Raw genomic sequence first — 27140 nt, 5'->3', positions numbered from 1 at the left:
AGGGAACTCCATTAATGTACCTTATAGTCAGGTCATTCTCGCCAGCATTCCTCCTCGCTTCAAGGTCTGCTCTGAGTTTCTGAAGATGATTTCGCTCTTTAACTGTGCGATCTCTAGACATGCTGATTCCACCATCACCATTTGCATATTTGTCCGAGAAACGTTTGGCGAAAATTCGAGCTTGGTCAGCATCAGGGAAAATGACTTTTATCGGCCTGGAATTATTTTTCTTATTTACTCCAATTCTAAAGAATTTAATAGATTCGAGGTTAGCTTCCTGGTAAACTTCAGACAAAAGCTGTTTAATTTGCTGTTTGTCGTGTTTTCTTTTAGATTCAGTGTTTGATTGGGAGCTTTCAGCAATACCGTAAAGAATTACATTACACAGACGTTTATTACGATCATTGATCTCCATCAGGGTTTCCTCAAAACCACTACCGTCAGCCAGTCTTGCATCGACTCTACTCTCAATATCGGAGACTGTGTGTTCAAGACGCTCAATACGAGGCTCAAGTTGTTCAAATTTGTCATGGATAGCCTTGACATCATCCTGGATAAGTTTAACATTTTCCGGTAAATCGTTGAGGCAGTCAACTTTGGCTGAAAGGTCGTCGATCTTTTGAGCAAGTGCTGAAAGAATTGTATTCAAACTAGACACAGACGGAGCGGTAACACAATCCACGCGTGTACAAAACCATTTAACTGAATTATCGCTTGCAATTTTCAGATACTCAGTCTTAGAAATCCCAACGCAAGTACGATGAAACCACCGATCACAGGGGCCATCACATTGGAGTCCTTCATCGGTATTTATAACTTTTTTACAACAAGGAACGCATGTTGACTTCGATTCCGAATCCATATTTGTAGATATTGTTTAAATCAGGGCTACTCAGTTCACCCCGAGTAAACAATCAACTCGAATTAACAGCCAGATGAATTGATCGGAGTAGAAGAGTTTCTTATGGTACAGCTTGTAGAAACAGAGTGGATGGTAGATGATCCAAAAGGCTGTGGCAAAAAAAAAGTTTCGCAGATTACTCTATGTATGACGTATAGCAATGATCAAAGACAGGTGTTATTGACAGATGACAACAGTAATGAGGTTTTGTAAATATGCTGCATCACGTTAGTTGGTTTGTGGGGTTGAAGAAGTTAACGGCTCGTCAGGAAGAATTTCGGGTTGGCGTGATTAAAACAAATATCCACACTGAACTTACGAAAAGTGATGATCACAAAAACCACCGGCAAAGATTAGTAAACCACAGAATGACAGTAAACACGGAGCATAAATATCAACAAGCTTTTAAATCAGCCATCTTGATTTTTTTTCTTGTCAATCGAGCCCTACGACCTCGGGCCATTTGCCGCAAGAAGTAAATGTTAACAGCCGAAGTAACCCGAGTCCGGTTCTCTGTACATAGCCTAGGTTTTATGGAAGCAGGGTTGGAACTCCACATTTAGTATGCAATTATGACGATTGAACGATTTGTTGAATACAGTTGTTCTATGGTGACGAATTCTCAAAGTAGACGAGTGTCCCTTGCCCTTCTTCAGTAGCAATAAATTCAAAATCGTCCAGAGAATATATTGGTGATTAGTTTTTCACAATGAAAAATATTTTAAAAGTTCGGAATACTGATTTTTCCACATTTTCCAACGTTGTATAGGTAATAAATTGTCCATCTAGTGTCAAAATTTAACGAACATTTGACAGAATTTTGAACCTTCCAGATTATATTTCTCAATGAGACAATAATGACACGTTAGAGCAGTACAATAGTGTGGAAAAATGAGTCACTCAAAAAGAAAGAGTTTTATATGATGGAGTAAAAAGGTTTGCAATTTTTAAATTTTATGGGACTGATGTTGAAGCCATCTCTGTATAAAAAGTGGTTATTTGATTTAACAATATTATTAAAGTTTATTTTTTAAGTAATTACAACTTTTAAACTGAAGCAATTGGACAGATAGAGAATTTCAAACATATATAATAGGTTTATTTCATTTGTGTATAATATGTGAATTAAATGTTCGTTATGGCTTTCTTTCCCCAATTAAATGTACTATTTTCAGAAATTTTCCGTAATATAGCTCGGATAAACCTGTTCTACATATTATTATTATTATTATTTTATATGTTTGGACATGACGGCCGACATTTTCACTGAACATTATTAATTCAGAGCATGGATATTTTAAAATTTATCAGATATACCATTACGGGCACCTATAATTGAGATCAAATTGCAAAGCTGAGAATATAAATGTATTGAATCAGTTTGCATTTTGTTCGTTCTCTCACCAAATTTTGGTTCCTTATGTTCGCTTTTCACCCGATGTGTTTATGTTCACATTTGGAACTTAACTGATAGTGACTACCATATATTTGTAAAAACAACATGAAACTAAGATTTTTAATTAGATGCTTTTGTGAATTTACAATATAAATATTTTTGTATATGGCGTTTGGATTTAGGGTTTGATTTCTCCAAAATAGGACATGGCCGACAGAATGAGGGGTGTCATTGTAAATTTAAATTTGTTATCTATCTCAATTCTGAGACTTGGCAAAATAGGAAATACTACAAAAAGTGTATGGTCTTATGGTCGTATACTAATTTTAATTGTGTTTCTCTTACTAAAACATTAAGAGATTTCCCTACTCATGTATGTTTAGTGAAATCATCTCGTCAAAGTCTGCCCATTCGTTTAGCCGTTGGCTATGTTCATTTGCATTAGCTTTGTTTTGTAGCATTTCGAAAAGGCTAAAGCCTAGTCTAAATCATCCAATACTAAATCTAGCTGCCGCCTGAACATTCTGTACACGATATTTAGCGAATGACTGGACTTTGAACATAAATATAGCATAAAACTGCAAAGTATTAACATGTTGATAAAAATCGGACAATAACAAATAATAACCAGCATTTAAATTTAATTGATCACAAATGAGGTCAATGCTAGAAGATTCAAATCGATTACAACACTATTCAAAATATTTAATGTGATAGCGCTATCTACAAATCTCCGCACTGAACTGCTATTATCGCACTCAATATCTGCCACACAACTCTCATATATACATGAACAAGGACGTAGCCAGCGATTGCGGTCCAAGGGGTCCGGGCCCCCCGAATTTTCAATTTTTTCAATTACTTTTTTACTAAACGATTATTATTCTTGAAATAATTCAGCATTACCGACGTGTACTGCTGAAAGATCGTTCTCAACAAGGAAGGGTCAAGAACCTTTTAAGGAACAAAATGGGGCCTTACTCTCTGTCCACTACGGAAAAATATCAGTTGTCTGGACCCACCCCAGCAGTTTTTCCTGGCTACGTTCTTGTACACGAGGTCTATTCTCTCATAAAGTCAAGAGCATTAACCCTCCAACTGTTGTTTATCAAAATTTTGATAAACATAACCCTTAGCGGATTGTTGTTCGTCAAAATTTTGATAAACAAACATTCCCTTGCATAATCACTCATAACAGTATATTCCGGCAACGTATCGATTCGATTCATGCACCATTGGATTCTGGGAAAAAAAGCCTAAGGAATACTATAGTTTTATTCCTCTTTATATTGTAGTTGCAACGTACCAAGTTTGTAGTTTGGAACGTAAAAGATGTGACCGCCATGTTGTCGATGCCGTCTGAGTTGTTGATGTGACGAGTCGTGTTTATTAGTAAGTTTTAGTAGGTTTATTTGTGTTTTAGTGTTGTGTTTAGTGTGTGGTGAATTGTTAAATATTGCAGTAGTGCAAATAAATATATTTTAGAATAAATAAATTTCTCGAAAATTTTTCGCAAAATTTTTGAGTAATGACAAAATGAAACTTTTTTCGACTCTTCAAAAAAAAAGTTATGGAATTTATTTTACTACTACTGCTGTATAGTTTACTTCATTCTGAGTAATAAAATATGCAATATAACATGTATAGAAGTAAAACTGTATTAGTAAAACTTTTATTAGCAAACTCTTACATATACACCCTATTTTCACAATTTATGCGCATCGCTGCTTTTTGTTATATAGTGTTATTATAGTTTCATAAATTTGTATAATGCTTATGTGTTTCTGAAACTAGAATAAATTTGACACACAATGGTACTCTCACTTTTATAGTTTTCTTACTATAACTTGGTTTGCTAGGTATGGTCCCCCCCAAATAAAAAAAAAAAAAAATGTAAATTTTGAATTTCATGGAAAAAAAATTTTAGTAAACATTTTTTTAAGGCCAAATTTAAATACTAATATTATTATATGTTTAATTCTGAACACAAAAATATATACTTCTATATATATTACTTTTAATTTATATTTTTAATAAATTTTTTAAAAAACCCTTGCACGAGGCTCGAAAACATGCCGCCACTACAGGAAAAAAATGACTGCCAGTTGGAGGGTTAATTTGCAGTATTAGCTCTAGATTTGAAATGGTTTACACCACTGTAAAGTTGGATTGGGGAAAATCCATACAGGCTCTTGTTGTGGATAAGAAACATAAATAACGTAGTTATCTTGGACGTAAACTGTGGTAAATCTTAGCAATTACGTTCCATTGTTGGCACATGTGCTTTTCAAACGTCAAAGAATCGTAACGTAAACCAGTAAACACGGATAGCGGCTGTAGCCCCCTCCCCCTTCCAGACAATCCCCTCCAGCAATGTAGCGATCAGCTGATCCGGTGACTGACCACAGTGCTACGTCGCTGTTGTAGCTGTCAGTAGTCAGTGGTGTAATGGACAACTCACAGGCGACGTCTACGACTGTCCTGAAGCAACGGGACAATGAGAAACCTCCAGGTATTTTAACGTTATTGTAATAAACATATCTGTAGATTTGTAAACAATAGCCAGTAGGCTTTCATGAAATCATCGTTCAATAATTCACACTCATACCATACAAGGACGATTTAATAATGTTTAATTTTGTCCCCGTAGAAAGCAAAAATATAAATAATTTTTGACATGTTTATGAACTGAAACCAATGTTGACGGTTTATTCTTCTATGGTTACGGTTAACCTCACAACAAAACTGTATCAGCAAAAATATAATTCATGCTTTAACAATCTTTGAGCATATTAAATAAGTAAGCTGTTAGCAATATTAATAGTTGTGTGATTATATTTTTGGATTGGAATTTTGATTATGTATTAACGTGATAGGTGTTTGACCTGCATTAAGGATTCCCACATAATTTTAACTGATATGTTGTTCTTTGAAGTGTAATTATGACATTTTACATTTTTTTCAAAACTAATAGTTTTTTTTCTTTTTCATTCATAGTAATTGTGATTAGTTTGTAACAAATGTTCAAAAAATTTAATGTAATGAGAGTTTGGTTGTTAAAATTAAGAGATTGTTTGTATTCTTTGAATATTAATTTGTATTTGATGACTGGGCTATATTTGTGTCAATTACTTCAATAATTTGGTAAATTCTGGAATTGCTATAAAAGCCTGTTTTTATTGTATGATTTTTAAAACAGTTGTTTCGTAATACATTATAATAGTATTTGTAAAATAAAGTTAGCTAGAGTTTTTTATGTTTTCTCGTTGATGTTCTTATAGTATTGAAGTATTCAAATAAACCCATAGCCTTATTAGAATTTGTTGTTGAGATTATCTTATTGCTTTATTAATTTTCCTCGATGGTTGGTTGATTATTTTTTAGCGGTAAACATGTATAATACATTGTTTTGTATTTGCATCTATTTAATTGTTAATTATATATTGACATTTTTCAGTTTCAAACTAATATTAATATTGTTGTTATTAATCCATGCACTGTTAATGAAATTTGGAAATATGTCCATGAGTAATTTGAGTACTTGGATTAAAGAGATCTGTTTGTGATATGATCAATCTAAAATTAAAGGAAAACTGTTAAAGATAAGGATAATACATTTTTATAATATGTATATGAGATGATTACATGGAATAGCATGTTTATATTTGTGAAAAGAGATTCCTTAAGTTAAAAACAAATAATATTAGTGTTGCTTCCTGAAGTTATATCTCATGTACTTATAGAATAAAGTTAACATTTTTATCTACAGCCCTTATTATTTGGGTCTGGCTACAAAATTGCTTAATTCTAATACTTAAAAAGCCTGTAACTTCTCATGGAGTGATCAAAAAGGTTATTTCTCCTGTTTTGGTTTTCAGGGAAGTTATCTTAGCTATAACTCTAAAAAATTCCAATTAAAACAGCTTGCTCAACCTTAATATTGGCATGTTAATATTCGTACCATTTTCAACAAATGTGGACACTTAAAGCTTTAGAATACAAAACTCGTTATAAACATATAAAGATGTTTCTAAAATAGTGAACCTGACTTTGTTTTAATCAATTAAACTATTATATTACAAAACACACAAGACAGTAAAACACATTGATTCGATGTGACAATCGCGTATATAAACATTGCTCTAATGACCTGGAAATTCTAAAACTATTTTCCACGCTACGGAATAATAATTGAGATATTATCAGTAATTTTCGAAAATTTCAACGGACACAATCTTAAAAGATTAATTAAACATATTTTATTACAAAAGTTTTTTAAAATTGTTTAATGTATTAGAAAAGTTAATTCAAGGTCTGTGTTATAAAATAGTCGATATAAAAATGTTGCTTGAGAAACGGGGGCGTCGCCAGCCGATGCCCGGGGGGGGGGGGGGGCAAGCTGATGGAGAAAGAGAAAAGTATAACAGTGACGACAGATTCTTTTTTGATTCGGTTATTTCAAATATAATTTTCGAGAGTTTTTTTGTAAACTTCTCAACCACTTCAAAGATCAGTCGTCAAAAGACTCATGACTTTGGTTGATTTACACTTGGTAACTTTTTTATAATCTCAAGGGGGGGGCAGTTTCCCAATCAATATATTAATTACGGCTGTTCCGTGTGCACGAGTTCGTATATATATCACACCCGTATTTATATATTTTTGGACTATGGTGGTTTGTGTTCTGGTTATTGTGATTGGGGAAGATACAAAAAGGCTCCCTGATATTCCGTCATGATAGTTAGTTAAATTGACTAATTTCGGTGAATTCAATCTACAACAGAATGTAACCACGGTTAAGAAGTTTTAAAAAGTTAAAAACTCAGTTGCATGGGTCACCCATCAGTCTCTTACTAATCTACTTGATAGTAATTGTATATACTTGGGGGACAAAGGATGCACGGTCTAAGACGTCGGACTCTGAATCTGAGTTAATGATAGCGAAGTTGCACAATTTATCAGTACCGTTGCCTTTTATTGTAACGACTTTCCTCCTTATTCTTTTTGATAAGATCCTCGCACAGACCAGTGGCCAATGAAGACGGTCAGAATAAGAAAAAAAAACCGTCGCTTAGAAACGGTTTTTACTCCCTTCACATACTTTTCATTTACAACTTTCAAGTAACAATAAACATTTAAATTGGAAGTAGATACTGCTGTTATGTTACCTAGAGTAGTTAACATTTCTGCATTAATTAGTTGGACATTTATCATGCCCTTTATGAGATCTGAAGTTCGAACCGCTTTTTTCAGTTTTAACTTTTAGGTGGTTTAATCGATATTTGGTTATATTTATTGTTCTACATTTTAGAGCCATTTCTCTTTAAAATAACTCCTTTGAAGGAAAAATGTACAATTTTGTATCATTCTAGAGAGTTTTAGAGATGTTTAACGTAGGAATTAAGAGCATTTTTTTAAGTAAGAAAATGCATACCTGAATATAAGAATGTCATTTATAATTAGGAATTCGTGGCATGCTTTTTAATGATCTATGAACTGATCTATAACTGAGTTAAAGAACGTTTTTATGAAATATTGACGATAACTAATTTAATTTTCAATAAAATATTAGTTAAGGAAATAAATAAATAACAAATATTACCTCAATTGTTCATCTTTCATAGACATATTGTAAAATTTCACGTTTACCTTCAACTATATTTTTGCGGACCCGACCAAAGAAAACGCCTAAATAGGCTACTATGTAAAAACTCCTCAAGGTATGATAAACAACAGATTTTCTAGTTTTTCTGTATTGAAGGAAATAAATTGCTGTTACTAAGAAATATTTAAACACTGAAAGTAACTACTTAACCGAACATAATATGCGATTTTACTTAAGCCATAAACATTTTTTTTATTAAACACCTGCCTCTTCAATATTTACCTGCATAATTTGAAATCAATCTGACAAAACTTTCATTAAAATTATAGATACGGCGTTATTGCTTGACACTTCATTATTAACAAAATCATGTGATAGACTATAGTTCTGCAATAATTACATATTTCGAGTAAATTCCAACATTTTAAACTTTAGTAATTAGTTCCCGTGGCAGGTATTAACCCTCGAACTGGCAATCGACGTTATAATGTCAGTCTAAATCCTTTTAAAAGTGGCAATCGACGTTATCATATCGATTTGACACGCATATGTTTGACAGCTCATATAGTACATAAATCAACACTACCACCAGTATATACCATTTTGAACAGAATTGCTGATATCAATGGTGAAATTCTTATGCTGTTTGGCAACAAAGATGTTACAGTGACGCATAAATCTTACCAGAAAGATCGTCTTCATCTAGCCATTTTGAACATAAGTGATATATCATGGGTATGGATTTTAATGTTGTTTTATAGATGTTATAGCTTTATTTTAGGCTATACTATGCAAAATTTTAGCATATTTTATATATGGAAATATTAAGTGTATAAATTACATATTTTTTGTTAATCTTTTAAAATAATCGTACCTTAGTAACAATTGAGGTACGTACGTCTCATCACTAAACAAAAATAAATTAGTTATTCTTTTTTATTGTGTTGTTTGTATTGTAGTTGACATAGTTCTCTACATTCTGGAGTATTTGGGAATATGCAGTTTTTACAATATATATATATATTATATATATATATATATATATATATATATATATATATATTTCAAAAGAACCTGGATACCTATTTATATTTTTTTTTAAACTAGACAAAATAAAAAAACTATTGCCTCTCTCTCATTCTAATATTTATTACATGATTACATTTTACCAGTTGCAGTCCCACCACTAAAGAAACCTTTTTTGGGTAGTCATATATTAGCAAAATAGTTTATGCATAAAGTTTCTATACTATAAGTATACCCACATTTTGCTAAAAAAATAATGAACTACAAATAAAGTTTTTTTGTGTATTGAGTACAAAACACACAATAATATCCTACCATCTGAAGAAAAAAATAATGCCATTTCGTGGGTTAAACATTTGTGAGCTAATTTTGCTAATAAAATAATTTGTTAGTCTTGACATCATATCGCTAATTACTGGCAAAAAACGTTTTAAATGATCCAGTCTACTCTATAACTCTATTTTTGGTTTAGGTCAGCATTAAAGTTAACAAAGCATGATCTGTACTAAGAGTACAAGCAAAACAAACAATAACCAAGTAGTTCGTGCCACAGCACGTTCTATCACTGCAATTCCTAATTTCCAAATAATTGTCTGACTTCATTCCCTTGTCCTTATGACTAAATTGTTCGATAAACAATACTGCCTATTGTTCCCTTGATTGATTGTTTACCAGCAATCGTTGTATCGTGTTTATGCCGTGTCTTTGATAAGATATTACGGGAAATTGTCACTGTTCCAAATAGAATAAAGAAATACAAATTGAATGTGAAGGAGGGGTCTGTTTAATTTACTCGAGTTTCTTTGTATATTGTTTTTGAATAATTTAAACAATCTAGATTACTAATTTGAATACAAATGTTTAAAGTTAAAGTATTGAGGTTATAATTTTTTAAATACAAACAAAACGTAATTAATTAAACACTAAGTTGAACACTAAAAAATATTATTATTGTATTTTGGACTGTCATTTTGTTAAAAAAATATTTTAATGGATGAGATTAAAAAGGAAAACAATAAACTGAACCTAATTTTATGGGAAACAATAAAAACTTCATAGCAATGTAACTATAAACATAAGGCTAAAATAAACAGTTACAAAGTTGTCCATTATTATAAAGGTAATATTACTGTATAAGTGTTTTTGAAATATATTCAATACTTTCACCATGAGATACAAATGAAACTGTTGGGATATTTCCCTTTTTAAACTTAACATATAAGGAGACAGAATAAGTGTTAAAACCTATGAATTTTTAAATTCAAAGTATACAATTGGCTCGGAATATGAAATTATCAGAAACATGTTAAGAATTAACAATTTCAAAAGTTGGTGTTGAGTTTTCAGTATTTCATAGTCATTACCGTCTTCCTGGTTATCGGTGGTTTATAGCCAAATAAACTAATGTGTTTTCATAAAAGAGCTTGAACTCATCTGGCACATAATGGTTTTCATACCATTAAGTTTTGCTACTTTACGTTCCCATTATAAGCTTTTCAATTTTCAGGATCACTTCACCAGCTTTTTATAGTTTTAAAATACCGTTACTTTTCAAACCATCAGTTAGTGCATGTGCAGTCGCATATACCTTGTTAGCAACAGAAAAAATAGCTATACGGACAGATTTTAAATTATTCCTTTGTTCGGGTTCCGAACTTAAGAGGTGTTTTTAATGAAGGTACTTACTTGTTAAAATTAAGTATATTCTGGTTTTGAACTGTTATATAATGAACTCGTTTTTGGGACTGCCACGCTAGACGATATATAGAATAATAACAAATAGTAGATAGGAACAGAGTTACGACCCTTTTGGGGAGCATAAAACAATCAATTGTCATAATGACATGTAATTTTCACAGTAAGTCAAATAAAAAATGTTTTTTCTAATGTAGTTTTTTAGGTCCCCGGTAAGAAAAAACCTTCCAGAAGAAATGGTCTACGGATAATACCAAAGTACCTAACTACATTAAATTTTTGATCCTCAGTGAATTTAGTGGTACTAACACAATTAGGACTGTAGACCCCCAATTTTGTCTTGACCCCCTCCAAGTTTTTCCTAGCTACGTCTCTGGCTTGGATAAAACTGAATGAAAACTGTTCAACTCATATGTGCTCGCCACGATAATTACATTTCTTCAGTAGGATTTCTCTGCTAGAATGTCCTTCAGCTGGTAAGATATTGGGTTTTTATAGGTCAACTATAATAGTGGTACACTGTCAGTTTAAACTAGTACATTGTGACACTTGTGTTAAATATAACATCAAACTCCATGGAGTTTAGTTCGAATAGTTAAAACTTTGTTGTCGAAAGATGTTTAGCGTTGTTAGAGGTAAAATGTAATAAATATATATTTAGTTGATAGTTACCGACTATTATTTATTTAGTTTTCTTTATTTTATCATGGAAGGCTTGCATAAAAATAGTTCATAAAATATTTTATGTTGTAGCTGGATTATGTCTCATTTTTACATACAAACAGAGGGTTTTCTATTTTCAATCACGTGTTCTAATAAAAAATATTGCCGCCTACAAAATATTTTTTTAACTAGCCAGCTGTCTTGGTCAACGAAAAATTAAATTCTTTATGTGCTGTAGAATATCCAAACACTGGTTCATGAGAGAGACGTAAGCTAATAAGATTACCCATGTATGTGTTTAAAACGAGTTTCAAAGCGGAAGCAGTTGTTGTTAAATTAAAAAACAATTATTTCCATCATAAGTTAATAAGTACTAGATTTAATATACATATTCACTAACACAAATATATATATTGCGACACTTGTGTTAAATATAACATCAAACTCCATGGATATATATATATATATATATATATTTATATATATATATATATATATATATATATATATTATATATATAAATACTACTACTCCAGTTTTTATAAAATTTTGAGGAAAAATTGAATATGCTCGATGGCAGTCCAAGTACAAACACAAGATTAGTGTATCAACAAATAAACTAGTACAAGCTAGTATTGTATGTTATTTAGCGAGAATTGCATTCACCGTTACACATTAAAACTGTTTTACCTTGAACCCAGATAATTATAGTCTCTTGGACTGTGTCCCTGGTTTTTCCATCAAGTTATTATCCAACCAGACTTTCTTCAGGGCAACGAATAGTGGTATCTTATACTTTGCAGGTTAATCTAGAACTGGCAATCGACATTATAATGTCGATCTGATACACGCGCGTGTTTTGACGGTTCATATAGTACATCAACACTACCACCACTATTTATATACAATTTTAAACAGAAAGAATTGCTGATTTCAATGGTGATATTTGTTTTGCTGTTTTGCCAACAGTGATGACACAGTGAGCCATAAAACTTGCCAGAAAGATCGTCTTCATCTAACCATTTTGAAAATTATTGATATATCATGGGTATGGTTTATTATGTTGGTTGGTTTATAACTTGTTATATATTTGCTTTAGGCTACACTATGATAAATTTTGGTATATTTTGGAAATATTAAGTGTAAAATTTTGCTTTTGTTAATTTTTGAAAATAATCGTACTTATAGTAACAAAATTGAGGTACGTCCCACCACTTTTCAAAAATTTAAAATTAGAAATAGGTTATTAATTTCTTTTTTGTTTTGTAGTGCATATAATTCTCTAAATTTTTGCATATTTTGGAAACATTTTTTAGTGTAAGAATTGCTTTTTGTAAAATTTTGAAAATAATCGTATTTATAGTAAAAAATGTAGCCTTTCGTATATTATTTGTGGCTTTTACAATATGTATAATTTTTCTTTAAGAGAATCTGAATACCATTATATATTTTCAGAAACTAGATAAAATGAAGAATGTATCTCAGATTTTAATATTTATAATATTATAACACTTTACCAGGGGCAGCCCACCACTTAAAAAGATAATTTATTACTTTATCTGATAATTTATGCATAATTTGTTATATCATAATTATCTCTACATTATCCTGAAAAATTATGTATTACACAAATAGGTTTACAGTAACAATGTATTTTTGACAGAATGTTTAAAGTACTGGTAGGAAACACTAAAAAATGGCCTGCCATGTGAGAAAAAAATGACTTCCAGTTCGAGGATTAAAGGGTATTTTATACTTGAAATAGGTACGTATGGAATTTTTGAGCCCCCCCTCCCCTCAGAGTGGACCTATATGGTCATCAAAATAAAGTGACTATAATTGACATTCTTTCGGAACCCTTGAAAGATTTATCCTTATAAAATAGAGAAATTTTTGGTTGGAACAAGATGGTGCCCATACAATATTCGGTCGTATTCTAAGGTACTGCTTGGACTTTGATTGTGGCCAACGGTGGACAGAGAGTGACGTACTGGTTAAGTAGTCACTCGTTCAGGTGACCTCCAATGAAGGAACTAGTTTATACCGTACTAGTAAACGGCGAGGAAGGATGACCTTGCAACTAGAATTTTTGACGTGGCTACCCAAACACCATCAAAGAAGAGATAATTTTGGGAGATATAGAGGCTCTATGATAGAATGGATCATGTAAACTGAACCCTTTTGTCGACCTTGATAAGCCTGATTATTCCGACAGTTACAGAAATGTGTCAAAACTACTGACAATTGTATCAGTAACAGATAACAGTTTGTGGAATGTGACAAATTATCACAATAATGGCCATTTCTCAGTAGTAGAAAATATTGTTGGAAACGTCTGTCAAAAAACCTTTGACAGGTGAGTGACGCTGATGTAAACATTGTTTACTTCAACCTCATTTATTTATACTGAAAAATAATAACTGATAATTTAACAATTACGTATAGTTTTTGAATATTTTAATGTTTAAAGTTTAGACAAAGGCGCATACAGGGTGAGGCAGACCACCCGTACAGTACGTATAGTGGCCAAACCAAACGAGGTAGATTATTCTTAACAACTTAAAACCCCCTATTTCTACCCCAAAGAATTAGAAGAAATTATTTTGAAATCTCTAAAACTCCCCAAAAGGGTAGTTTTTGGGGGGTAGGTGTGGTTTTTGGAAAATTTTCAAATGTAAAGGTATGTTGAGTTATACCTCATATACCTTTAAAGGTATTTCTTCACTGATTATTTTGATGCAAAAAGTTTGAACCTATCTTGCCGCTTATGTACAGGGTACACCAAAACGTTAAAAAATCAGGGGTTTGTGGGTAAATTTATTGCAACTACCTGCACAAATGTAGAGAGACGATATTTTTATTCAAAACTAATGATGAGACGGCTTATCAAAAAATATCATCAAATGCCACCCTACCCCAAAATTTACACATTTTAAAAATACATAGAATTTTGAAATACTTAACAGCCCCAATCTAAAAAAACTCAAATATCAACCTAGGTTGTGTTGTACATCATTAGAAAGGTCTTTAAAAAATAAACATTTTCTACTTTTAAAGTTTGTCTCTATTTCCAATGGTTTCAAAACTGTAGAAAAAAATAGATTTTTAAATAGTTTTACTAAGTTAGTTTGAATTTTAATATCAAAACCTAATGAAAAAATGGAAAAAAAGTTGGACTTTTAAGTTTAATTTGTTTTTAAATAATGTAATAAAAACAGGATTTCTATCAGTGTAACATGTTTCAAAAGCAATCTAACTGTGGTGTTCATGTTTTAACAATCCGAAATACACGAGTTGCCCCTGAAAGAATTTTGGAACCAATTCCTTGGTCTCTTATTTAATCTCTGTTATTATCGTCTCCCTATTTAGTTGTTCTTGTGACCACGTGGTATGAGGTAGATATTAGTTTAAATTTTTTTAAAGTACGTAGTGTAAGTTTTGTTTGTTCTAATATGCCATTCTCAAATGAGGAGGGATTCCAGATGCTTATGGTATTAGGGGGATGTTTCCAAAATTACTCAGCTACCACTCTTCTTTATGCCCAACGTTACCCAGACCGCGAACATCACTCCAGGAACGTTTTTCAAAGACTTGCTAGTCGAGTTCGTGAAACAGGTCATGTTCAACCTGACCACAACAAAGGAAAGCAACTCGCTAGACCCGTGAGAAGTGATAGGGCACCCGAAGTTTTGGCAGCCTTTGAACTGAATCCGCATGATTCTACACGAAGAATAGTTCTTGATTCTGGTATGAGTCAAAGATCTGTTTTAAGAATTGTTCACGATCATAAAATGTACCCATATAGGATGTCATTACATCAAGAACTCCATGGAGATGACTACCTTCATAGAATGAACTTTTGTTTGTGGGCTCGAGAAAAACTACAACAAAATCAAAACTTTCACCGTAACATTCTGTGGTGTGACGAGGCTACGTTTAGGAGTAATCGAGAAGTGAACCGTCACAATATGAGATACTGGGTGTTTGAAAACCCACACTGGATGCAAGAAGTGGACAACCAAAGGTACTGGACCCTAAATACCTGGTGCGGTATTATCGGTGACAAAATTGTAGGGCCATTCTTCTTCGACGATCGCCTAGACCGAGTAGTTTATATCAAATTTTTAATCGAAATCCCTGAGAAAGTCTTACAACGTATGTGGTTTATGCACGATGGGGCACCAGCACACTACGCCGAGGATTCTCGATTAATGCTAAACGAGCAATACCATGACAGATCGATTGGAAGAGGCGGCCCTGTGAACTACCCAGCGAGATCTCCTGATTTAACGTGTATGGACTTTTATTTGTGGGGTAGACTAAAAGACCTAGTGTATAAATAAAGACCAACAACTAGAGAGGACATGATGTGGCGGATAAGGGAGGCTATAAACACGATCAGTAGAGAAGAGATAATGAGAGCTGTAGATAGCTTCACCTAAAGGATTGAACTCTGTCTGGAAAACAATGAGTTGCAGTTTGAGCACCGGTTTTAACTCTTCATGAGGTCACTTACTAGGTTATTGTTAGTTTTAGTTTGATAATAGATAATTGTCATATTGATAATTTACCATGATGCTGCTGTAACATGGTAGATTTGTTTTCAAAACCAGTTTGAAGTGTTTATCTTTAACAATGTAACAGCCTGTAACAATGAGTACATTCGCGTTTCTACTGATAAGAAATAAAAACAGGCCGATGTAAATTGTCATCTGACAAATTATGTGTCAATTTCTCGAACCAATTTTATAATTTCAGTGTGTCGTAAACAAATGTCAGTGAAATGTTTGGAAAAGATTTTGATTTCTTAACTGTAATATTGAAGTTTTAAAATGAGAACCCTATCAAATTTGTCATATAGTAGATTAATTAAAAAAATATTTTTAAAATTACCTTAATATAATTATATATATATATATATATATATATATATATATAATATTTTATTACATTAGGCCTGTACAAAAATTACACCTCGTTAGGTATTATTAAAAAAAATATAACGCATTTTGAGATGTTTTTAACGACCACCATGTTAAAATGGATAGATATATCATTAACGTATTCACCGAAAACACATCAATGAGGTAAACGTTTTGTTTTCTTATGTTTTACGTTCTTGAGAAAAATATTTCAGACACACGCAGTCAATACACGTAGCATTAAATACAAAGAAATGTCAAATCACAGAAATAATCTATATAATTATTATAAATATTGTGTACGTATTTCTTAGTTTAAATAATTGTAGTTTTAAAACCCTTTAACGTTTTCACGAGCATAACATTGAAACTGCCAAAGGTTTAACTAAATAAACAGTGAGTAAACGTGAAAATATATTTATTTATTATATCAGTCACTATTAGACTTGAGTAACATTCATATTATTTTGTACCGTATGCTTAACAAACAATGTAAACATTTTCTATAATTTATTTAAAGATTTAGGGGAGTCAGGTCACTGATTTGGGTCCTCATAAGCCCCCCCACCACCCCATGTTGTAAATCTTCTCTTGGATACTGAATCGAGCTTGCTAAGAAACGGATTTATCAAGATTACATCTCATTCATCCTTACCTCATATGCTCATTTGTCAATAGTAAAATAGCTTACGGACTTAGTGCAGCGTCTGAAGTCTAACGCAATGAGAGACCTGACTCCTAGAATCAACACTCGTCTTAAGAGATCCAAAAGACCTAAAAAAAGAACTCTTAATATCGTTTCGACTTCAGAGTCGAAGCAATTTACGGAACTTAACATTCGTATTGATTCGATTTGATCCTTCTCACCATTGCTCTACTTATGTATAGAACACTCGGTTGTTCCATCGTGATTTGGGAACTCCGTCTGAAGAGATCCAAAGGACCTAAAAAAGAACTCTTAACGTCGTTTCGACTTCAGAGTCGAAGCAATTTACGGAACTTAACATTAGTATTGATTCGATTTGATCCTTCTCACCATTGCTCTACTTTATGAAAAGAAACTCGGTTGTTCCATCGTGATTTGGGATCGTGTCAGAAACCTCCGTAGTGCACTCATTGTGGACCTGTTGAGAAAATGAAAAAACCTCTTCATCTGTATTACGTTTGTTTAAAGTCTAGGTTCAAGTTCAAACAATCTAACTATTTAGGTTCTAGTTAGGTGTCTCTGATGTCGAAACGATGTAAATATTTCGTTTTGAGCTTCTTCTTTTAGGACTGTTAGGATCTTCAGACGGATTTTGATTCCAAATTCCAGGAGTCTACTCTGTCACAGCGCCAAACTAAGGTGATATGGAGCTGAACTTAAAATTCGCATTGAATCAAACCCTCCCCACCATTACCCTTCGTTATGTGTAAAATAGCTTAAATATGAAGCTAACATACAACTACAATATCTCTAGATGGAATTATTACCGGATGTATGCATTTACACCCGGCCTAGTATAACGATAGAACGATATAGTAAATAGTGAAAATGTACGATTGTGTTGGAATTGTACATAGTGTAATACTGAAATTATATATAAGTGAAATATGCTTACCGTAGCTATGTTAGAAAAATCATAGGGTTCCATGACTATTATGTACTGAAAGGAGCCCACGCGTGGTGTAGCGGGGGTACGGGGTAGGTTCTAGCTAATTCCTCGAACTAGTCATTCCAATAATATGCCGTTATACTTTCCCCACCTCTCCCCGTATTGTACGCATTGTGTATATATGCTACATTCTAATTATGAGTGTCATTTTAGTCACTGTTAACAGTACAGTTAACCTAGTGCTCATTTATCAGTGCTCGTTATTTACGAATTATTGAAATTTACTGATATCGTACGTTTCATTTAATATATGTATAGTGACTATTTCAATGTGTACTTATTATTTAACTAAATTTTCTAATTAATGATAACTACTAGCAGTTACCCGCGTCTTCGTAGCAACTGTATGAGCACTTCTGGTTCGGGTGGATTATATTTCCGACGCCAATGTTGGGACGATCAAGTAATACGTCAAAAAGTTTAGAATTGTGGTCATTGTAAGTTACTTCGTTCTTAGGATATTTTGTGCTATAGTTTATTTTGTTTTGTTTTTTGATCGAGTAAATATAAATCACAGATATACAGAAGCCTACGTCTTTCAAAAGAGAATAAATATGGGTGTTATATCATTTTTTTAAATTTATGTATACGAGTATATATTTAAATTTATATATAATATATAAAAACTATATACAAATGATATAAATAAAAATATTTATTATGTAGGGTTAATCTAAAGATCAGATTATAGGAATATTTTCAAGTGACATCAATCCTAGGAGTTCCTCGTATGTTGTTTTAAAAGGATATGCCTACGACACGGGCGTCCCTGTTATTCAATAACAAATGGTGTGTAGATCCGCGGGTAACAGCTAGTTATTAGTTAAAATTCAATGAAACGAGGAGTCTAGTTGGTAGCCCATTTCAAGCCTTGGAAAGTCTTGTACGAAACCACCACTCTTTAATGTTGTTAATGAACTGTGTATTCTGCGGAAGTATAATTTACTTTGTTATACGGTAATGGGTCTGGTAAAGGTGCTTTCTTATCTTTTCTACTAATGTCTCAATACTTCAATACTTTATCCGGCTGTCTGCACGATCCCATTATCCGAAAGCCAACGAAAAGAAAACATCACGCGATATAGTGCATATAACGTAACGAAGTAAAATTCTAGAAAGTCTGATCACAAATGTCTGAGAAATCAATCAAATATTAGATCAATATAACCAACTGTGTGCATTGTCAAAGTGAAAAAAATAGGTTGGACACCGTATGTGGTTTCATCAGGCTGTCTTTCTTAAATGTTATATAGAATGTCTGGAGACCACAACAAATCTTTGCCATACCTCGGCTTATTACTTTGAATTTTAGTCGATGTCATAAATTATACTGACAAAAAGGTCACCTGGTTGCAATTTGTATTCAGCAACTATCTCATATTATGTTTCATGTTGTTATTATCACTACTGATAACAGTAGCTGTCTGATATTACGAGTATTTTTCATGTTTTTATTTTTATTATTACTGAAAACAGAAGTTACCTGTATACTTAAAAAGAGTATAAAGTTTCTTTTGTCCTGTTAATATTTAACAGCATGCAAAACAGGAGCCATTATTAAAATCAGTTTACATGAAAACATAGATTTAGGTTAATTTAGGATTTAAGAGAGTTTTTAGCTCTCTTTATCTTAAGTTTATACTTTTTTGTTTTGTATTTTTTTAATAGCTTTTGTATATTAATATATAGTATTTTTGTAATTAAACTAAAAATCTTTAATGAGTTTCTAAATTTTTTAAAGATTTCCAAAGCTTATACATTATTATTATTCTTGTTTCATTAAGATATTTAAAATAAAATACACTTCACTGAATATTAGTCACTTACTATAGTCACTAGTGCTTGTATGAAGGTTTCCCATCGACTTCTCAAGAGGCGTGATGATATAGACTGACAGCATAAAGTGGTTTTATAGGACGTAGATGTGTCAATCTTTTTGACTAAAGTTTTGCAACCTTGTGATTTTCTTCGAATATTCAAACATTACTAACTTAATTTGTCGAATGTTGCTTTGATAACACTCTGCTCACATATTTAAAGTACTTAGCCATAATGGAACAAAAAAAATGCCACGATTTCCGTGAAATATGCTTAAGATATACCATAAACAGACATTTATAGTAGGTACTGTATATTATCTCGAGACAATTGGCAAATCGATCATTTGAAAGAAATAAAATGTCTAAAAAGGAACGCGTATTTAATACGGAGAAATTGCAAACATTTCATCATTGAAACACTGTTTTGTAAACACTTCTAAAGTTCGTGGAAATTATTTATTTAAGGTTACATATCCGATACTGTGACAAGTCGGTTCAAGCACTCCAACAAAACCTCTGAGAAGCTTTGACGGCGGTAGAGAATTGGACGTCGGTTCCTGGATCTGTGGCAGTCAAGTACTTTGATGTAGGTTGGCGTCTGCAATATTCTCACCTTTGGAAGTTGATGTGGGTAAACTTCTACAGGACCAGTCAAAGTCAAATTTGATTTTAACCGTCCCGGGAAACAGCCCCTTATTATCGACTTTTTGAGTGTCTATGTTCGAGCGATCTAAGATGTTCGACTTTGAGTCTGAGTTGGAGATAGCACAGGTTTCAATCCTGTCTGTGACCGTTGCACTTTTTATCAGTACCATCGACCTTATACTGTATCGACTCCCCCCCCCCTATTATGTTTGATAAGATCCTCGTACAGCCCAGTGGCCCATGAGGACGGGTAGAATAAGGCATAAAATGGGATCGGATTCTACTTAAAAAATCGTGCAGTGATGGATAAGGGTAAGTGAGTCGTTCCTGTTTGCCAAGGACGTAGCCAGCGGAAGGTCCAAGGGGTCCGGGATCCCCCCCCAATTTTCAAGTAATCGATTATTTTTATTTAAGTAACTCAGTATTTTTGACATGTACTGCTGAAAGATCTTTCTCGAGTATGAAACGGGTTAAGAACTTTTTAAGGAACAAAATGGGGCCTTACTGTCTGTCCACTACGAGATAATATCAGTTGTCTGGACCACCCCCTTCCCCCCCCCCAATGTAGGCCTTCAACCTTCTCCGTCTGTTGTAATAGGGGCAATTATGCAGTGCGCAAAGTCGAGTGATCCTTAACTATTGCAACTTAATAGTAAGTATTGTTTCCCAAGGTGGCCCCATTGTTATCCTCCAAGAATGTGAAGTTATGAAATCTTTTTCAGTAATCGGTGCCTATCGACTCTGGCTCAGTGTAAACTTGGTTTTTACTCTCCCTTTCAGTTTTTTGCTACTCTCTAACATTAACGCGATAGTTTTGTTTATTTATATAGCAATCTACGTGAAAATGGTTTTAGCCTTGAAGTGGATGGTCTTGAGATTCTATAATTTGGAGGCATTTTGTTGGTGTAGTTTTTTCCAAAAGTAGTCGATTTCTTTCAAATACCGTACTAAAACGCTCAAATTTTGTATCGGTGTCATTTAAAGAATTATGATGCGGTGTGAATGTAATGTTACGTAAAATTTTGGTTATCCTAACAACATGCTTGTTTTACTTATCGATTGATGAGGATACTGCTAACAGCATGTAACATTCATCAATAATCCCTTAATTTAGTGTGCTCAACTGCGACCTATCATTTTGTAATCAGCTCCTAATTAATCTACTGGTAAGCGTTCCATTAGCGCTATGAAATCTGCAGTATTGTGAACAACACCGAATGCAGAACGCCTACCTAGGAAACAGCTTGGGAAAATTCTCACACAAAACCAGTGGCTAACGTCATGCCTTGCCCACAGATAACACAATCTCAAAGGTGATAATATTTGTGTACGCAGCATTGCTAGAACAACATTAGCTTATCAAGCCAAAATAAGACAAAAAGTTACTAAAGAAGTAATACAGTTTTGTCCTAGCTTATGTTACAGTTAAGATGTAAATGATTTTTTAATCAAATCATCCTTGGTCAAAATGTAAGTTATACCAAAACTTTATATTTTGATTAAAAAAACTCCGCTACAGCTTTTTGAATTCAGGAGGTTTTACTGATTTATTATAACTTCATTAGTTAATACTAATTTACATTCAGCTATAACTTGAAAAATAACAGAGCTTGGAAAATAAAAAGATACATTCCATTTATAGGAGTGTTACTACTCATAACTGTCTAATGATGCATTTAACCAGAGCAACAATGCTTTGTTTGAAGTTTATTTTAGACGATGGAAGGATTGTGAAGAAAACAGGACTTTTTCCGGACATTTGCCATCTTTTTCAACCACCTTTGTTTCACTGAATGATAGCAAATGTTCTGAATATCCTGTTTCCTTCGAGAAATAATTGTTCTCTTATCAGGAGTACGCCCATAAACAAGGTACTGTATAATTACACCAATTGTAGGGTAGACGGTTTTGTCAGTGTACTTGTGTGTGGTAAAAAGAAATAAATCAAGAGCTACACATATTTAGTAAAGACCGGTCTCCTTTCGAATTTCTTTCTCAGATGTAGTACGGGGTATGGTCCAGGGGTCACCACACCCGAGTAAAAGAATTTTTTTGAAAATATCCTCACTTGCATGTTTATAAGCACCGCCCGTGATACAATGACAGATTGAGTGGTGTAGATCGAAAACAAAATAAATCTGTTACTTTTACAAAAAATCGAGTTATTCAAATCAGTGTTCCAATAAAAAAAGTCTAAAAAATGTCGTTAGACTTATATTATTTTAAGGCACACACAGATTTTCTTCTGAAATTTATTATTCATAGTATATTAATAATAGGTAAAATGTAAATGTAAATAATTATTACCACGTGGATTGTTTGATTTTTATTAAATTCAGGAAAGTTTTTTATTTTGTAAATTCTCCTGGAACCTTTCAATATTTTAAATTGAGATTTTTTAAATAATAATTAATTTTAATATTTTATTTTTGATTGTTTTTAGTAGCATATTTATTTAAAGATCGTACCAGTTTTTAGTTATTTTTAACTTTACTGGCAGCCATTAAACTATTGAAATTGACATAGTTTACATTGTATAAAAACTCTCTTAAGCATGCCAGTATTCTGTCACTTGCCAATACTTCTGAGAGTTCAATGCTATTATCTAAAGGGAAGAAGCTGTGCTATATTTTAGTTCTGTTTACTGGCTATAATGTATTACTTGCTCTCTTTGACCAAAGATGACCACTTAGTTTTATCTTATGCACAGTAATAATGTGTAATTCTCCGTTTTAACATAGAATTTGAATTTATAGTATCTATAATCTAGATTCAAAGTCTGAATCGCCGCCTTTGAATGACAATATTACATACGAGTGAAAATATATTAAATAGTACTCCATGTCACATACTCTCCCAAGCAATTGGTCAAAATGCTTAGGTTGATTATTAACCCGTCCACACAATTGGTGTTCCAGCAATAAAGCCAAATTTTGAATTGTGAAGTAATATATTTTAGTGAAGAAGGAGCTCTTCTTATTGGAAAACACTATTCTATTACTTGATAAAAGAAAGACACATTTATCCAATAATTTTATTTTTATACACGAGGCCTTTCGACATCAAAGTTGCCATTGTCGGGTGTGAATAAAAAATTTGAAATAATATGAATATTTAACAATTTAAAACAGCTAAACTAAAAAATCAGCAATTGCAAAACATGTATTAGAAATAAATCACACTTTTAAAAATTTTACATTATTAAAACAAGTCCATAAACAAGAAGAACTCGACGCTTATGAAAAAAACAACATAAAGATAAAATATTAAACAATGATTATGGAGCGATTCAAAATTCACCCTTCCTGTAAACTACAACTAAATTCTTTTGTAACCAAACTTTTATACATATATTAATATTTATTTTATTTTACTTTAAATCAAACAAACCTTGTATTAAGCTTTATTCAGCTGATAATTGTTTTAAATTGTTACATTTTTATATTATTTTAGATTGTTGATTCACACCTGACGATAGCATCTTTGATGTCGAAAGACCTCATGTATAAAAATAACATTATTGAATAATTGTGTCTTTTCTTTTATCAAGTAATATAAAATAATACTAATGAAGTTATAATAACATTTTAGGTTTAAATGTATAAAAGAAATAATAGTAATTTAAGAGTATATTATTTCTACTTAGTTGTGAAATATGTGCCTGTTAAGTGTCAGTTTGCTGACTGATGACAAACTAAGTTTTTTGACAAAAGTTTGTACTTTGTATGAGTAGTTTAATTATTTTTCAAAACATTTGATAGATTATTATATTATTATAAGTAACCGTATAAAAAGCAGCCACAAGGTAGTAATCCATATACTTTTACAGGCCAGTTTTGGTCAACGTTACAAATGCTGATCCTTTGACAGTTTATGCAACGAATCAACGGACCAATAAAATCTCTTATTATTGATATATAATAATAAGAGTTACCAAATGTTTGCTATTCACAGTCAAGGTATCTTGCTCGTGTTCTCAAAGTTGACTATCATTTCACTGTAGCAATATTTTTTAAAATCTTCATACTCATCTCGATTTCCAAGCACCCAGGTTCACACATTTAAAAAGCGTTTGCGGTATTTTTTGAATGATTTGGATTTCGCAAAGGAATATTGTAGGATTTTGTGACAAAAATCTTTATAACTTCTTCCGAGTTAAGCCTAACTTCTGACGGTTCTATGAATCATTCCTGAATATTTACCAGAAAATTATTTTTCCGAGGACTTACAGGAATATTTTCAATAACGAGCTAGTTTATTTTTAATTCTATGAATCGATATTAGGAGAGGTGATTTATTTGGCGGAATATCCCAAATAAAGATACCACGGATGTTATATATCGTTTAAGGAAAACATATTCGCCTTTGTAATGCAGTCTTATCACCAAGCGTTCTGTTGTGTAGAGATCCTTTAGAGTCGACAAAACCTATTATTAATAACCGCAAAGGAGTTTCAGGTTTCAAACAGATAAGATGATAAGCTTTAAGTCCGGCATTCCTCTTTGTCAACCTAGATCGCAGATATCCGGCTATCAATTCCAATATATTATGAACGTTACGCTTGCATTGCATGGCTGGCACACATTGCTTTGTCTAACAGAGGTGCTGATAAATATTTATGGTGGTGAAGTTTATTTTAAATGACGAACTTTTCAATGAAAAATTTAAGATCACCTTTTTGATACCATTATTTTGGTTTAATATCTTCCAAACATTTTGGTTATTTACTGCAACGTATCTACTAAAAATCCTAGCAATATTTTATTTATTTCGTAGATCTTTGAAAAAAAAAAAAAAATTTTTAATAAATTTTAACAATTTCTTTATATTTTTGTTTTTGAGATATCGTGCTGTTAGACAGATGTAAATTACATTTCTGCAGCCCAACGAGTTATCTCAGTAAATAAATACAATATGGGTTTTGTATGTATGAACAAATACACATTTTTTCAATAATTGGATGTTTAGTCGAATTCTAAAAAAATAACAATACAATATTCACTCACGAATAAACTGCGTGGTTGTCATTTTCAACAGAGTTAGATATATGGTAAATTGCAACCTTGATTATAAAGTTTATAGTACTTGTTAAATACTGTACAAAATTTAGTTCCATCTTTTATTGGAAAAATTGATTCTTTACTATCATTTGGATACAGTGCAAGTGTAGGTTTCGTTATGTTATATATTTTATAACAATTAATTAATTACCGTCCTTATATAAATATAGAAATGTAAAGTAGACATCCTTGTATAATTTCCTTTAATATTTCGGGATTTGCCATTCTCAAAGAGGATTTATAAAGTATAGTATCCAACTAACAAAATTAATACAAATAAATAAACAAGAATTTACATAAACAAACAAAAAATTGGTAACGTGTGATTGAAACCCAAGAGAAATATACCTGTCACGAACAGAGAAATATTTATAAAGTAGATTTAAATATAAACTAGAAAAAATATAATTAAGAAAAAATGAATACAATTTATCAGTTTATCTTTTATTGAGACCAAAGAGTACATATCGTGTTTCCTAATGTGTGTTGAGAAACCAATTTTTAATAATTTTTTTATAATAAATACGATGATTGCATTCTTATGTACAACGTTGTTGTCGTTAATCCAACATAATCCATTGCACAATAAATTGCATTAGCCCATCTAGAAATTTTTAACAACGTTAATCAGTGAAAATTATTTGAAAAGTACCCAAAGATATATATATAATATATATATATATATATCTTATAAATCTGTATAAATTATTTCAAATTTGATAATATTTAACTTCAGAGATAAATGTGAAACACTACAGCGTTATCTAACCGATGTCAACGAATAAAAAACTTGTGCTGATAAAACAATAATGCCTTATCTTGTCCTGGAGCTCTTGCATCTCTTTATAAGCCAAGTGATTGGTAAAGAGCATTAGTAGACAATGGCTCCTCGCCTGGTGAATACAAACTCTTGTCCCCATTCAAACCTACCACTCCTTTTTCGGTTTTCTTGGTCGGCCTTGATAGTTACGCGTAAGTTTGCTGAGATATTTAATTTAATTTTATATTTAATTAGTCAATAATATTGTTGAAATAGATTTAGGATACAATCATCTGCGAGGTTTTCGATTGTGGAAAAACGATTTAGGGAAATGATTTGTTCAATTGTAAGGAAGGGTTATTACAGGTTATGGAGAAGGATAATACAAATAGGCAAACACTGAGACCGATATTTTGACTTCTTCCTAACAAAATAACCCATAGCACACTCTATATAATAAAAAATACCAACAACTTTGTACGAAAAAGTCTTTTTTATCAGTAGCCAAAATAAAAAAAAAACTGACAGTGACATGTGAACGGTGTAAATGTAACATAACATTAATTTTGTCCATGTTCATAATTAAATACTAAGCATAATTATCTTCTGTTATGTGAATTTATTGATTCAAATTAAGTGAAACAGAGTTTAAAACATCATATTTAAGATTAGACATTATTTAAGTTTCCTGAAAATGTTATTCCACATTTCTTACACCAATTGGGTAACTAATTTTTAAGTAAAATTTTATATTTTCTTGACGTAACAAGTGCAGTACCTTGAGGTGTACCTGATCGTACCGTTAGTGATGTGTTTTTTTAAGTTTAATTTATGTCTGGTGGTTTCTAAATCAGACTTCAGCAAGTTGTAGTAAAATATCAAAATATGAACTTTATCTTGGTAACAATCATATTTGGTCTGGAGTAAAGAGACCTTGAAAAAATACACTGTCAAAAATTGACGAACCGCAAGGAAAACTGATAAGCGGTATA

The 27140-nt window shown here is 32.1% G+C and overlaps 1 protein-coding gene across 1 annotated transcript in view; it reads right to left on the bottom strand.

The window, feature by feature from the left end:
- The window catches only part of LOC124368204, a 42014-nt gene that overhangs the window by 2188 nt on the left and 12686 nt on the right, over positions 1-27140 (bottom strand). Inside the window, exon 2 of the mRNA XM_046825479.1 lies at positions 21-650. Within this exon, the coding sequence (XP_046681435.1) occupies positions 21-650 (630 nt within the window). The remainder of the gene's footprint in view (positions 1-20; positions 651-27140) is intronic.

Source organism: Homalodisca vitripennis, chromosome 8, assembly GCF_021130785.1.
Source record: "Homalodisca vitripennis isolate AUS2020 chromosome 8, UT_GWSS_2.1, whole genome shotgun sequence".
NCBI lineage: Eukaryota > Metazoa > Arthropoda > Insecta > Hemiptera > Cicadellidae > Homalodisca > Homalodisca vitripennis.
The sequence above is the reverse complement of the archived record's forward strand: the minus strand, read 5'-3'. Positions and strand labels throughout refer to the sequence as shown.